Here is a 14,510-nt window from a genome sequence, read left to right on the forward strand (position 1 = left end):
AGATTGTTCATAACAGTGATACAATTATCCGGTACCTAGCAATTCTAATAAAAGGTCAATTTAACATTAATAACATACAATTTGGTTTGGGATTTTCATTTTTAATTCTTTTAAACGGTTGATTCTATAAACCAGTGATCACATTAAGCGGTACCCACTGTATTATATTTTTAGATTCTGAGCGGAGCGAGGAAGCTATTGGTTTTACAATGGTGTTAATTATTTTTTTTTTATATCCTGTATACAAAATTTCTATCAGAAGGAGCGCTTCAATTTCAACATAAAATAGTAGCTTATCTTTTAGCAAATTGGATCAAGATGGTACTTTTTTCCGATCATTTTTTGATTTTCTTAATAGTTATTTAATGCCACGGGAAAAACCACCAACAAATTAAGAAAAAACGCTAAAAATGAGATTTTAATTTCTAACGCTTTGTTTATCACCATAGAAACGATTGAAAAATTATAATATTATAATATTAATTCAACTTATATTATAAAATAAATAATAACAGCATAAAATATCCAGACTGACAAACCGTCTCCGCTCAGAATCGTTTTTCTTATACAATGATATTATATCATTGAATTCAAGTCTAATACAATCCATTATACAATAACCCACTTGTAATCTACTGTACAGCAGAGCGACATCCACTTACCTGCTCTTTTTAGTTTTAGTTGCCATTGGTTACTCGGTCAGATCAAGTACAAGCATGCAGCATCAAATTGTCAAATATTTTACTAGGTAGACGAAAAAAATTTATAATTTGATGAGAAATCGTTATTTTATTCTGTAATATCCAATGTCACCAAAATTTAAATTTCAAATACTCATACAAAATATTTGTGGATTACGCTTAACTTTTTTTAATTCCAGTAATGTCACTTATGTCTTATGAGAAACTGTCTATACAATTTTCAAACTTTTCGACAAATTTTTTATTTTGCTCTCTAAAAAGTACAAATTAGTTCCAAATTACTCTCAGAAACCACCAACAAAATTGAAAATCAAAGCATTTTTTCTTCTATAACAATCAGGGTATTCTCACTTAAACAAAAAACACACATTCAATAATAATTGTAAAATCAACACATTTATCTTTCCGATAGCCCTATCAGAGTCTAAAATATTATATTACCTATACCTAATTCTTTTTAAACTATGAAACTATTGAAACTATAAAAGTATAAACATTAAACACCCTGTATAATAATATATAATTTTACCCCATCTCTCTTTCCATACAGTTCACCAAAGTGTAATGAACCTAATTTGTAAATGTACAAATACTAAGGCTTCTGTCTAGAGTATACTCCAGTTTATTGATATTGTAAGATTATGATTTCGAAAATAAAATAAATTTAAACAAAGGTATAATACATTTCTTGATCAATTTGACGGTCACGGTTTGTGTTCACCATTAAGAAAATATGTGCAAGGATGAGATTTATTTTAAAATTATTTAATTATTTATTTTAGTGTGATTCAAAAAATATTAATCTTAAAGACTTCGAAAATTTCACCATAACGTGTATTATTATTTTTATACTATACACAATGATTTTTTCAAAATATTTAAATCAACTTTAAGCTATATATTATACCAGGGTCCATGAACCTACTTATATTTACACCATCCTATATACTTATGTAGAAGTTTTGACTTATACTTAAAACTTAAAAATTAATACTAATGTCCAATCGTATATGATATAGGTAGATAATATAATAATTATTATTAATTAATAATATAATATATTCAGTAATTTTGTTAAAAAACTAGTTATTATTTTTAAGTAAGTTATAATCTTTTTGAAACTGTATACTTTAAAATGATCATAACTTACCTAGTTAAGGTAGATCAATTCACTCTAATATCAACTAACTACAGCACACCATTGAAACTGGTGAACAAAAATTTGCTACGGTGTAAGTGTGTTAGATGGAAACAACACATGAGGGTAAGGTGTCCTCTTAAAATTTTCCACACAAAATTCTTACAGCTGAAGGCATATTTACTATGTTGTATGTTTGGGCGACGGATACAACACATGCAAGCATTGCGCTTCATAAACAATTAATATTCTTTTAAATTTTTAGATGGGACTGTACAATGTTCCTTATTTAAACTGAATGTATCAATGCAACATTTATTACTTATTAGTACCCATAATGCTATAAATTGAATAAATAAATCATATTCATAAATTACTTAATATTTGAAGTTTTTTAGCACATATTATTTAGTTTGTATACAATCAAATAACTAGTTACTGCCTACTAAATAACTTGGAATTTATTACAACATTTTGCCTATTTGCATCATGTTAAAATGTTTATAGCTTATAAGTACACTATTGGTTAAGAACTACGAAGTATTGAAGTAAACGTTACTTGTGTGTGGAGTGGAGACCAGATAAAAAGAAATTACTTGTTACAACACTGATAAATCATAAATGGTATACTATGAATTATGAAATTAATATTTGTTTAAATAGGTGAATAAGAATATTAAGATTGCTCATATTTGAAGGACAATATTGAAATTTTAACCTCCATGTTTTATTTTAGACAATATCGTAACATATTGGTTTAAAGGTTTTGAATACATTTGGATCGGCATGTAGAGATTATTTTTTATAAGATAAAATCTAAATATAATCAAATAATATTAATAATTATATAAATCTATAATATGTGTGTAACTTGTTATAATACCTACCTGGGTAAAAATCACTATTTAATATTGTTTAAAGACAATATATATTTTAATTATAATTTATACCTAGGTAACATGTCCAAATATCAAATTTCCCACATAAGTATTTGAACTTTGTAACAATGTTAACACCATGTATGTATTGTATTTGATATGTAACCATTGGAGTTTGGATACACAATTAACCATCGGACTAGTTTTTCTATTATATAAAAGTAAAAATTTAAAAGCAAAAATACAATTATAATTTTTAAAAATACAGTTTTATAAAATTTAATAGGACATTAGTTTATAATCAATAATTCATACAACAATATAATATAACATACATAGGAATATGATAGCTTTCCCAAAATAATATTATACAAGATTGAGATATGTAAAGACAAAGTATACAAAATACTATGTATTAAATTTTACTTTTTCCTCTGTTTCATTTTATTTTTTCTTATGATCATTTCTTCAACCGTTATATCCACATCCATTTTACCATGTTCATGAGGGTCACGCTGGAGTACGCCGAGTTTTTTCATCATATTCTCTACATCAGTATTCATACCGTTAAATGATAGTCTTGACATAGGTAGAATATCATAAAACGGTTCCCAATTATTAATCTTGGAAACATCTTTTTTCTTTGGTCTATGTTCAGATTTAATTGTTACAGTTACTTCCTTCGTGTCTATACCCGGATTCATAAACTTCATTTTCATTAACGCCTTAGAAAAATTTTTATGGGGATCTATTTTAATTGACTTTACTTTAACCATTGTTGCAATGTTATTGTTACAATAATTAAAAAAAAAAAAAACAATTAACAATTCACTTCACACTTTGATAGTTATTAGTTATTACTTGATAGTTTTAAACGTAGAAATTCTTAATTCAAGACTAACTCACAGTTTTAAATTGTAAATTATAATTTGTAATCTTATAGATAGATAATCCATAAATCATAATCACGAATTACGATATAACAAATATTTTGATAACATTGAGCATTAATAATAGATAAAAAACCAACAGTGTCACCAACATATCTTAATTCATATAAAAAATAATGGAATATTATTATAATCATAAATAATATCAATCACGCCATCTCACGAACTAATAGTTTTCGCTTTGACGCACTGAGCACGGATTAATATATTAATCCGTGGCACTGAGTGTAAATGTAAATTTAATCTATTCTGTGGTCTGGCTGTCTGAGTGCAAAAATGCGTTCAATTCACAGACTTTTAGTTTATTAGTCTGTGATTTGATTTTACCAATATTCAGTTAACTGTTACTGGACAACTGGTGCATTATTTTGTATTTGATGTTATTTGTACCTGTGAACTTGGTGCGTACTTTCTGCTACTAGTTTACTCACAGCTCTGCACATACTATTTAACTATTATAATATTTTTTGATATTATAAACTCTATAATGGTCAAATTTTGTTTTCGTGCTCGATTTAAAAAAAAAACTGTTGCAGTGCTAGTGGCAGAATAGTTTTGGTGCACATTTTAAGAAAACGGTATAGCCCAAAAGATAGAATTTCTTTCCAGTTTTCTATTTTAGAATATTTCCAATTCGCGAACCTAAAACCTTGTATACTCAATACCGGTGGTAATAGCACACTAATGAGTCCTTAGGCATAATGCACAAACCACAACAACTATAGTGAAATGGAATCCAGTAAACATATTGCAAATTGCAATTCTTTGGTATTTTATTTTCGTTGCATGTCTCCTCCTACTTCCTAAAAGCATAATCAACGAGTAATTTGTAGATGGATGATAAAATAAAACTCTAATAAACGAAAGTTTGAAAATTCAAAGTTTAAACCATTTTGAAATTGGACCACTCAGACTGTCCATATACCTTCCAGCAAGCTGGTTGCGATCATCGTTGCTACATGGCCATCACTGCGAACAGCAGGCCACCAGCGGTCTCACGCTCTGGTACATGGACAAGTCTCATCATCGTGGCCAATGACGACTCCAGATTTGCACCTGGAGGGGACGATGCATACTACAGAAATGATCCTGTGAAGTATGATCTTAACTTATTCGTCGACGCCGGCCTGTACTTATAATGACCGTCGGCTGCTTACCACGAGTTTCCGGCAGACTGGCATATCAAATATTGGCACTAAGGAATCAAACTCATTTACTGAAATTTACTCGGACACACTATTTTTTTCGATTGACTAGTCGTTTTGTTAACCAAACTCAAGTACAGCTAATTGAACGTATCGAAATCGACGGCGACGTGATTCAATGCTGCAGCACAGTGGACGTTCAACGCTAGAGCCATCTAGCGGCACCCGTCGGCTTAATTATTAAAACTATAGTTGTCCGCAAATCGCTGAATGTAAATATTTCAACCAAGATCAAATAAAACGGTGTGGTCAATCTTCTCGAAAGTATTGGACATTTTTTCGTCTTTTTTAAACGCATTTATTGCCAAAATTGTCTATCAGAAACGCTAAGAAGACATATTGCTTACGTACGTGTTTTGTTATTAAGTGTGTTCTACTCATAGATGATAGATTTTATAGAATATAATTTCGACGGTTCTACTCACGGTCTAATTACTTACTTAGCGCCAGTTGTACCGTCTACGGTTAAACTTCGATTACTAGTATTAATAAATTATAATCAATGATACTACTATACTAGTAATATTAGTATTCATAATCAATGGTCCTTGTGACCCTACCTATTACTTTTTTTACTTTTACTACAATATGTTAAATGGAAAATTAAATATCCTTATGTAATGTATTAATGTGCATATAACACATATTAACACACTTTTACATTATTATATCTTGGTCCATAGACCATAGTAGTAACTAGTATAGCACTATTAGCACTATACGGTACCTACCTATATTGTGTTAAATTATAGGCATCCAGTTTTTAAATATCCGCAAATTAAAAAGCCAAAATTGCTAAATTAACATTATTTCATACAATAAATAAAATTAACTATGTATGATGTACCTAATATAAAATATTTAATGTGGTAATTGAAAAGTTCTTTTGTTAAACTTTGTTGGCACTTGCAATAATTTTTTTACTACTTATTATTATTGAGTATAAGCACAGATGTATAATCATGAACTCAGATTATTATTGTGTATTTAAATTGTATCACTCCAATGCACATATTTCTATATGATGTAGACGTGTAGTATAATATAAATCTGTGCTTCAGTAATTATCATTTTTTTTATATATATTATTTCTTAAATTGTATCATTATTATCATTGAGTATAGATAGCATAATATAATAAATACAATACATACAATATATACTTAATGTTATTATGTAAAGGACATGTGCCCTTTTTGAATTTAGTATTTGTTTATGATATGCTGATAACCGTCTATAGATGGCTCTGTCGTCAAGTACTCAATGAAACAAGTCGTAGTTGACGCTTTTTCAGAATGTTTAATATTATTTTCTTGTGTTCCGTGACCGAACCGGCAACTTAATTGACAAAAACGGTTTGTCAAGTGATTTTCCAGTTATCAAGCTCAGTTTCTATCGTGCATTTATGCCAAAAACTAATGTGTCAATCTGCGGGAAACTCGTGGTAAGCAACCGACGGTCATTATAAGTACAGGCCGGCGTCGACGAATAAGTTAAGATCATACTTCACAGGATCATTTCTGTAGTATGCATCGTCCCCTCCAGGTGCAAATCTGGAGTCGTCATTGGCCACGATGATGAGACTTGTCCATGTACCAGAGCGTGAGACCGCTGGTGGCCTGCTGTTTGCAGTGATGGCCATCTAGCAACGATGATCGCAACCAGCCTGCTGGAAGGTATGTGGACAGTCTGAGTGGTCCACTTTTATAATATAATTAATTTTCCAATTGATGACTATTTATCAATTTAATTGTGTCGAGTAGAACTACTGACGTGAGTCTCCAATACTTCAATCCCAGTTAAATCTTATTTATATACAACTTTAATTATTAGCTATGAGCGCGCTTAGAGATACTTAGTTATAAAATATAAATTTTTAATATTGTACTTTGTAATAATTTTAAAAAAAATTTAAATCTAAATATTATCATCCCATGTTGTTGCCGTGTTCGCTCGCTATTAATATGGACTGATAAGCACGGTTATTTCTAGTCAGAAGTTGCATTACTTATTAGTTATTAGTTAAAACGAAAATTGTGCAGCAATTGGATATTTCGATTTTTAATTAAAACAAATAATTGCTAATACAACATTATAACAGTCTAAACGCAAAAGAATTGAATTACCTAAACGTCTTAAAGGATGAAAATACCTTATTAAATATTATTAAGTACATTATAAAATATAAATAGAGGAATGTTGTTGATGTGGTGATGAACCTTGAAAACTCAAGAAGACTGAAGATTGAAGAAGAAAAAATTAAATATATAAATTACAATAACGTAATTAAATTTTATAATTGCGTATAAATACGAATATTATAATCATCGATCTTCGAGCGATAAAACCTGCTTCTGTAATAACATAATTAAAAATAATGGCCTTTAGTATTTTAATATAACAATTTGATTGTTGAACCATAATTATCAGAATTCGATTTTAATATTAATACTACCTATTCATATTCTGGACCAGGCAGCAGTGGGAAAAATTATTTAAATTAACATAGTAGGACGCATACATTATAACTGCGCGGCGCCCGGCGAGCAGATAACGCGATTTCCATTTTATTGATAACGAGCAACAGGTGGACCGTGGTAATCCCAAATTAATTATTTTCAAATCTTTGCAGTTTGAAGTTCGTCCATTATTCTTTAGAATCCTTCATTCCTTCGGTTTGCACTTCAATCAGTCGACAGTCCTATACACTATACTCGTATTAATTGTATTTCCTTCTCATTAATTTTACTGTCGGCACTCTTCAGCGTCATGTCCGAAGAAGTTGTTGCAAAAGTACTGTCCGGTACTGAACTGTCCAAGTAAGTTGAAAATTTAACTACCTAGAATTAAAGTTTGTGTTCAGCACAAAAGATAATACACTTTCTTATATATTCCTCATTGTAAATTAGGGAAACGAAAAGCGACTTAAAAAAACAAACGGCTGCACTTGCTGAACATTTTAATGGGTTTAAAGCTCATCTCGTTATTGTTCAAGTAGGAGGACGCGATGATTCCAATGTCTATATCAGGCAGAAAATTAAGTCTGCGGCCGAAGTGGGTGTTGAAGCATCACATGTACAGTATCCCAAGACAATCACTCAAAATGAGGTGTGCATTATTATGGTTTTAAATTTCATTAAACTATGCTTCAATTGAATCAGTTAAAAAAATGTTTGTACCTACATAACCATTATCATAACATAATTATGTTGTTTGCTTATATTGATTAGTTATTGTCAGAAATCAACAAATACAACAGTGATTCATCCGTACATGGTATTATTGTTCAAATGCCGTTAGACTGTATAGAAAATATCGATTCACATTTGATCACCAACGCTGTTTCACCTGAAAAGGATGTTGATGGGTAAATTTTCATATTAGATACATATTGTATCTGAAGCCGACTGATCCCTTCTATATTAAGGATACTCTTTTTAATTTAGGCCAATTAATAAAAAATATTTAAGTTATATAGACAAATTGTCATTTATACAGTATGGGTTTAAGCAATATTATTACTGTAGTATTCAATAGTACCCAGTAGGTTCAATATCATGAATAACTATATCAACAATTTATTATAATATTCTATGTTTACTTGAATATAATAATGAATAGAGCTCGGATATTTATATTTTTTTCGCACAGCGAGAATAACACCAGAGTTTGATTTAAATTTGTTTCAAGAGGTCTAGATAAGACAGTGGCGTAGCCAAGGGGGGTTTGGGTGTTTAACCCCCCCCCCCACCCATTGACATTTTCCCTCCTAATAAATATATTTTTTATAGGGTTCGAGACTACTTGCGAGTTATACATTTGTCTTATGAAATGGTGAAATTAAATACAAAGTTTGAATTTGCATATTTGTGTATTTTTTAACTTAAATGTACATACAATTGTCGGGGAAAATTATATTTGGATAACATAGAAAAATATCTTAAAAAATATTATGTTTGGTTAGGTACAATAGGCGATAATTTTGAGATTTGGGTAGGCCGAAGCCTATACAATACTATTATAAAATTGAATATAAGCTTAAAAAAATTAGGTAAATTTTAAATACATTTTTAAGTAAAAAGGGCGGAGGACTTTTAAAGTTGTTGGTGGAGTTTGGCTACAGTTGGCCCTGTGTTTGCATATGTAAGATTTCATAAGTCTTTTTGTGACAAAAATGTGTTTAAACTATAATTGACATCTAGATTGTAGATTTTACGAAGAAATGAATATCAGTAGATATGTATTCGTTTATCTCGGTGTTAGCATTTCACGTTATTCGTTATTACTTATTTATTAACCTAGTATTGTATGCCAGTATTTTTAAAAATTAAGTTGTTATTTGTTTATTTATTTATTTATCAGGTTTATATACCTACTTATTTTTTAGTTTTTTATTACCTAAATTGCAATATGTTTTATGATTTTTCAAAAATAATATAAAAATGTTGCTACATAGTACATATATTTAAGCATATTTTGAGTATTTTGACTGCTTATTTCGATAATTTTTATTGCAACAATTCAAGTCCTGAACTCTAAATTTATTTATATACAAAAACTGTAAAAACTTGGTTTTAATCTATACTTAAAACACTCCCCATTTCATAATCCTGGCTATGCCACTGAGATAACAAATAGACAAATTTTGGTCATTAACATCTGAGCTCTAATAATGAATAACAGCTATTGATCTAATTCAGACTACATGCTACATGCATATAAATGTTTTATGTATTTACCTTGTCTGAGCTGTTATTGGTAAATAACTATTGTTAGGCAGGTTTCAAGGAATTGAAAAACTATTTTTGGGCATCTTGATTAGTGTAATTTAAAACAATTTGTCAGGACCTAAATTTGCTGTCAGTCCTTCCCTATCTAAAGTCTTAACATTATTTGAATGATATTTTAAATATTTTATGTATCTTTGTTTATACACATAGTTTAAACATTGTTAATGAAGGTCGCGTAGCCATTGGTGATCTAACTGGTCTCATTCCTTGCACTCCAAATGGTGTTATTCAACTAATAAAAAGGTAAAACAAGTTGTCCATTTAAATTATATAATCCTAATTATTTTTATATTGTTAATTACAATTCCAGAAGTGGGATTGAAATTTCTGGAACAAGAGCTGTAGTGTTGGGTCGCAGTAAAATTGTTGGGGCACCTGTTGCTAGTTTACTTTTATGGCATAATGCTACTGTTACAATTTGTCATTCCAAAACTAAGGACATTGAAAATGAAGTATGTTTAAAAAGTCAAGTATAATATAATTCTTTATAATAATAGATAAAAACAAATCTACCCTTGTGACTTTTTAAATATTTTTGTCTTCACATGATTTAAAAACCAACCATATTTTATTTAAAAATGAATATTATTTTTTTTTTACCAAGAGTTTCAAAACGATTATTAGCTTTTATAATAGTATATGATATTATAGTATGCATGTTGATAATTTAATATTTACATAATATATATTTTTATTAGTTTGTTTACTTACATTATATTATTATTATTGTTACAATTATTTTTATTTTAAAAATACAATTTATTTACCATCTATGAACAATTCAAACTCCACTAAATAATTGGTACTTTATTTAGGTATCCAAAGCAGATATTTTGGTGGTTGCTATTGGAAAACCAGAATTTGTTCATGGGTCATGGATAAAACCTGGAGCAGTAGTTATAGATTGTGGTATCAATTCTCTTCCAGGTAATTATTCTTATAAGTTTGACAATTTAATTTGTGTAAAATGTTTACCTTTTACTTAGACTCTTCAAAAAAGTCTGGTTACCGTTTGGTTGGAGATGTTCACTACGCATCAACATCTCTAAGAGCATCCGCCATAACACCAGTGCCTGGTGGTGTTGGACCTATGACTGTTGCTATGTTGCTATCAAATACTGTACAAGCAGCTACAAAGGTTGCAAACATTATCTACAAGACCCAATGGAATTTAGACATACTTCCATTAAAACTTCAAAGACCAGTACCTAGGTAAAGTCGATAATTATATTATGTTTTCTTACAAAAGTTAAAAATATTTTCTTTTTTTCCAGCGATATTGAAATTGCTAGAAGTCAAGAACCAAAAAATATAATGGTGTTGGCTAAAGAAATAGGTCTAAACGAATCTGAAGTGATTTTGTATGGTAATAAAAAGGCAAAAATTTGTATATCCACCTTAGACCGCCTAAAGAACATAAAAAACGGAAAATATATTGTTGTTACCGGGTATGTAAATATAATTCTTTTTTGTCACTTCATTTAGAAATCTTTGATAAATTGTTTTTATAAACCATTTGTATGATAAATTTAATTTTAATAATTAATGCTAGAAATAGTAATATACTGTCAGAAGTCAGCATACATAACACAATTTAAATATGTTTTATAACTTATATATTATAAATGTATACCTTAACTATCATAGTTTTTACTAATAGTTCTAAAATAAAAAAAATGTATAACTTACTATTTTTTTTTTAAATTATTTTTTTTATCATCACACAGTGATCATAATACTAATAATATAAACTATTGAGAAACATTAATCGGAGACAAATTAAAAATAAGATATTTTAATTTTATAATAGTATACTATGTATAGCAATAATTCATTTAAATATTAATACTAGCTATTTAGTATTTATCTTGTTTCCAATTAATGATTTATTAAATAAATAGTTTTAATATATTTAACTTATAAATTATGTTTGGGTTAAAATTAAAATCTCTTCCTAGAATGAAGCTATATCAATAGGATACTTTGTTTTATGATGAAATATTCTAATGTAAAAATACATATTTCAGTATCACGCCAACATCTTTTGGTGAAGGGAAGAGCACAACAACAGTAGGTCTCGTTCAAGCGTTAGCAGCACACTCTAAAAAAAATACTATCGCCTGTTTGAGACAGCCTTCACAAGGACCAACATTTGGAATTAAAGGTTTTTGAATATATTAGTAAATTTCACTAATTTGTTATGGATTAAAATTTGTTTTTCAACTGCTTTTATTAGGTGGTGCGGCCGGCGGTGGTTATTCTCAAGTTATACCAATGGAAGATTTCAACCTCCATCTGACTGGTGATATACACGCAGTTACAGCTGCAAACAATTTGATGGCTGCACAAATTGATGCTCGTATGTTTCATGAGGCTACCCAAAAAGACCAAGCCTTATATGATCGTCTTGTACCAACTGTGAATGGTGTACGTAAGTTCTCTCCAATACAACTGAACAGGTTAAAGAGGCTTGGAATCGACAAAACTGACCCTTCAACCTTGACTGCTGAAGAAATCACTTCTTTTTCCAGGCTAAATATTGATCCAGATACTATATCATGGAATAGAGGTAAATATTAAAAAATATTCACTTATGGTATTATATTTTAAACTATGATTTATTTGACTAAGTTTATAAAAATAATATTTCCCACCTTTAGTAATGGATACAAATGATCGTTTTTTGCGTAAAATTACAATTGGCCAGTCACCAACTGAGAAAAACCATACTCGGCAAACATGTTTTGATATATCTGTGGCTAGTGAAATCATGGCCATTCTGGCTTTGGCCAAAGATGCCAGCGATTTAAAAGAAAGACTATCACATATAGTAGTGGCGCAAGATAAGAATATGTGTCATTTTACAACAAGTAAAGATGTCACCGCAGATGACTTAGGTATGACTGGTGCAATGGCTGTGCTTTTGAAAGATGCTATTAATCCAACGTTGATGCAAACACTTGAGGGGACCCCAGTACTGGTGCATGCTGGCCCGTTTGCTAATATTGCTCATGGTGCGTCATCTATTGTAGCAGATTTGCTTGCTTCTAAACTAGTAGGTCCTGATGGCTTTGTTGTTACTGAAGCTGGTTTTGGATCAGATATTGGTAAGTCTAAAATAAAAATAAAAGGACAACTAGACAAGAATATCATATAATTATGACAGCTAACAAATTTGAAATTCTGAATGAATTTTTTTATAGGAATGGAAAAATTTTTCAACATCAAAACCAGATATTCTGGTCTTTTGCCAAGTACCATAGTGTTAGTGTGCACTGTTAGGGCCTTAAGAATGCATGGTGGTGGAGCTATCAATCCCAATGTCTCCGTTACGTCAGTAGAAAAAGAAGTAACTGAGTTTTGTTCGACTTGTTTGTAAGATTGTCTAATGACATTAATTTTTTATCACAGGAAGCATTGATTAAAGGCGTGGCAAATTTGCAGAAGCACATCAGCAATAGTGTCAAATTTGGTGTTCCTGTAGTTGTAGCCATAAACGCTATGAAGGCTGACACTGAAAGCGAATGGAAAATTGTTAGAGATGCTAGTCTACAGGCTGGCGCAATGGATGCGGTTGTGAGCACCCACTGGGAAAATGGAGGGTCAGGAGCTATCAAATTAGCTGAGACTGTCATTAAAGCCAGTCAACAACCTCAAGAATTCAAGTAATCTACAATACTTTTACTGTACAATTGTGCATTCGTAAAATATTAAATTTTTGTTTTAAAATGTAGATTTTTGTATGACCTGAATATGCCACTGCAGCTCAAGATTGAAACTATTGCTAAAGAAATGTACGGTGCACAATCTGTGGAGTTTAATGAAAATGTTTTAACCAAATTGAATACATACGAATCTAAGGTGTTAATTCATGTCATATTTATTAATTTAATAATTTCTTAATATGCCAAGAAAAATAATTTTTCTATAGTATGAAATATACTTCAATTTAAGTATGCCCTTATAGAATCGAGAATCTATTACATTATATTATGCAGCTACTCTAAACGTTTTTCTCATCATACAATAATATATGTTTTAAATAATATGTGTTTTAAAATACTATTAAATACTTCCAGGGTTATGGGAAGTTACCAGTTTGTGTGGCAAAAACAGCGTTGTCATTAAGCGGAGATCCAAATCTAAAAGGTGTTCCTACAAACTTCACGCTACCAATAGTGGATGTATATGTATCTGCTGGTGCTGGGTTCATTGTCGTAATAGCTGGAGAAGTAATTTTGTCAAAATAATTAATAATATTATAATAAAAATAATAAATCATTTTTTTTTTTTTTTATAGATATCCAAAATGCCCGGCTTGTCTACTCGTCCAAGTATCTATGATATTGACTTGAATACTGAAACAGGAGAAATTATTGGTCTATTTTAGTAAAGACCAAAGCCATTATTCAGTACCGATATAGTGCCATACAAGTTCTTGTTGAAACATAAGTGTCATTATTACATTTTTATTATAGTTATTAAATTGTAATTGTTTTCTTTTTTGTATTTTAAAACTTTTAAATAAATACATTATGGCATTTTCCATATATTTCATATTACATAACACATTTTATTTATTATATCACAATTTAATCTAATATCGTATAACTGAAGAACTTATAGTTTTTATCACTTTTAAAATATAGAGCTAAGTTCATAACATAAATAACATATTATTTATTATTATTTATTATTATTAACATATATAACATAAATATCAAATAATACCATAACTCAGTTTTTGGGTCTAAGCCTGTATTGTTATAAAATAATCATAAATTATAAATGTTTTTCTGGTAGTAAGAATTTGACGTGTCAATTGATTTTAAACAGTGAGCTAATCAT

General features: G+C 29.6%; 1 protein-coding gene and 2 non-coding genes across 4 annotated transcripts; 2 read left to right on the plus strand and 1 right to left on the minus strand.

The window, feature by feature from the left end:
- Positions 1-4,570: 4,570 nt before the first annotated feature.
- Positions 4,571-4,773, minus strand: LOC115034520. The gene has a single exon (XR_003839883.1). It is a non-coding gene; the product is annotated as a small nucleolar RNA U3 (small nucleolar RNA).
- Positions 4,774-6,148: 1,375 nt separating this feature from the next.
- Positions 6,149-14,224, plus strand: LOC100167020 (C-1-tetrahydrofolate synthase, cytoplasmic). Of its 2 annotated transcripts, XM_008188776.3 has the most exons (17): positions 6,149-6,316; positions 7,505-7,691; positions 7,782-7,980; positions 8,103-8,239; positions 9,813-9,905; positions 9,973-10,114; positions 10,478-10,589; positions 10,649-10,874; positions 10,937-11,110; positions 11,690-11,826; positions 11,899-12,231; positions 12,323-12,769; positions 12,866-13,011; positions 13,074-13,327; positions 13,397-13,523; positions 13,742-13,894; positions 13,963-14,224. In XM_008188776.3, exons 2-17 carry the CDS (start codon positions 7,642-7,644, stop codon positions 14,050-14,052), a joined length of 2,820 nt encoding a protein of 939 aa, XP_008186998.1. In that variant the 5' UTR covers positions 6,149-6,316; positions 7,505-7,641; the 3' UTR covers positions 14,053-14,224. The 2 variants fall into 2 exon arrangements, with proteins under 2 accessions (XP_008186998.1, XP_029347312.1); XM_029491452.1 differs by lacking the exon at positions 6,149-6,316 and having other exon boundaries at positions 7,372-7,691.
- LOC115034521 lies at positions 6,368-6,570 on the plus strand. Its single transcript, XR_003839884.1, has one exon. It is a non-coding gene; the product is annotated as a small nucleolar RNA U3 (small nucleolar RNA).
- Positions 14,225-14,510: the final 286 nt, after the last annotated feature.

This window comes from Acyrthosiphon pisum, chromosome A3 (assembly GCF_005508785.2).
Source record: "Acyrthosiphon pisum isolate AL4f chromosome A3, pea_aphid_22Mar2018_4r6ur, whole genome shotgun sequence".
NCBI lineage: Eukaryota > Metazoa > Arthropoda > Insecta > Hemiptera > Aphididae > Acyrthosiphon > Acyrthosiphon pisum.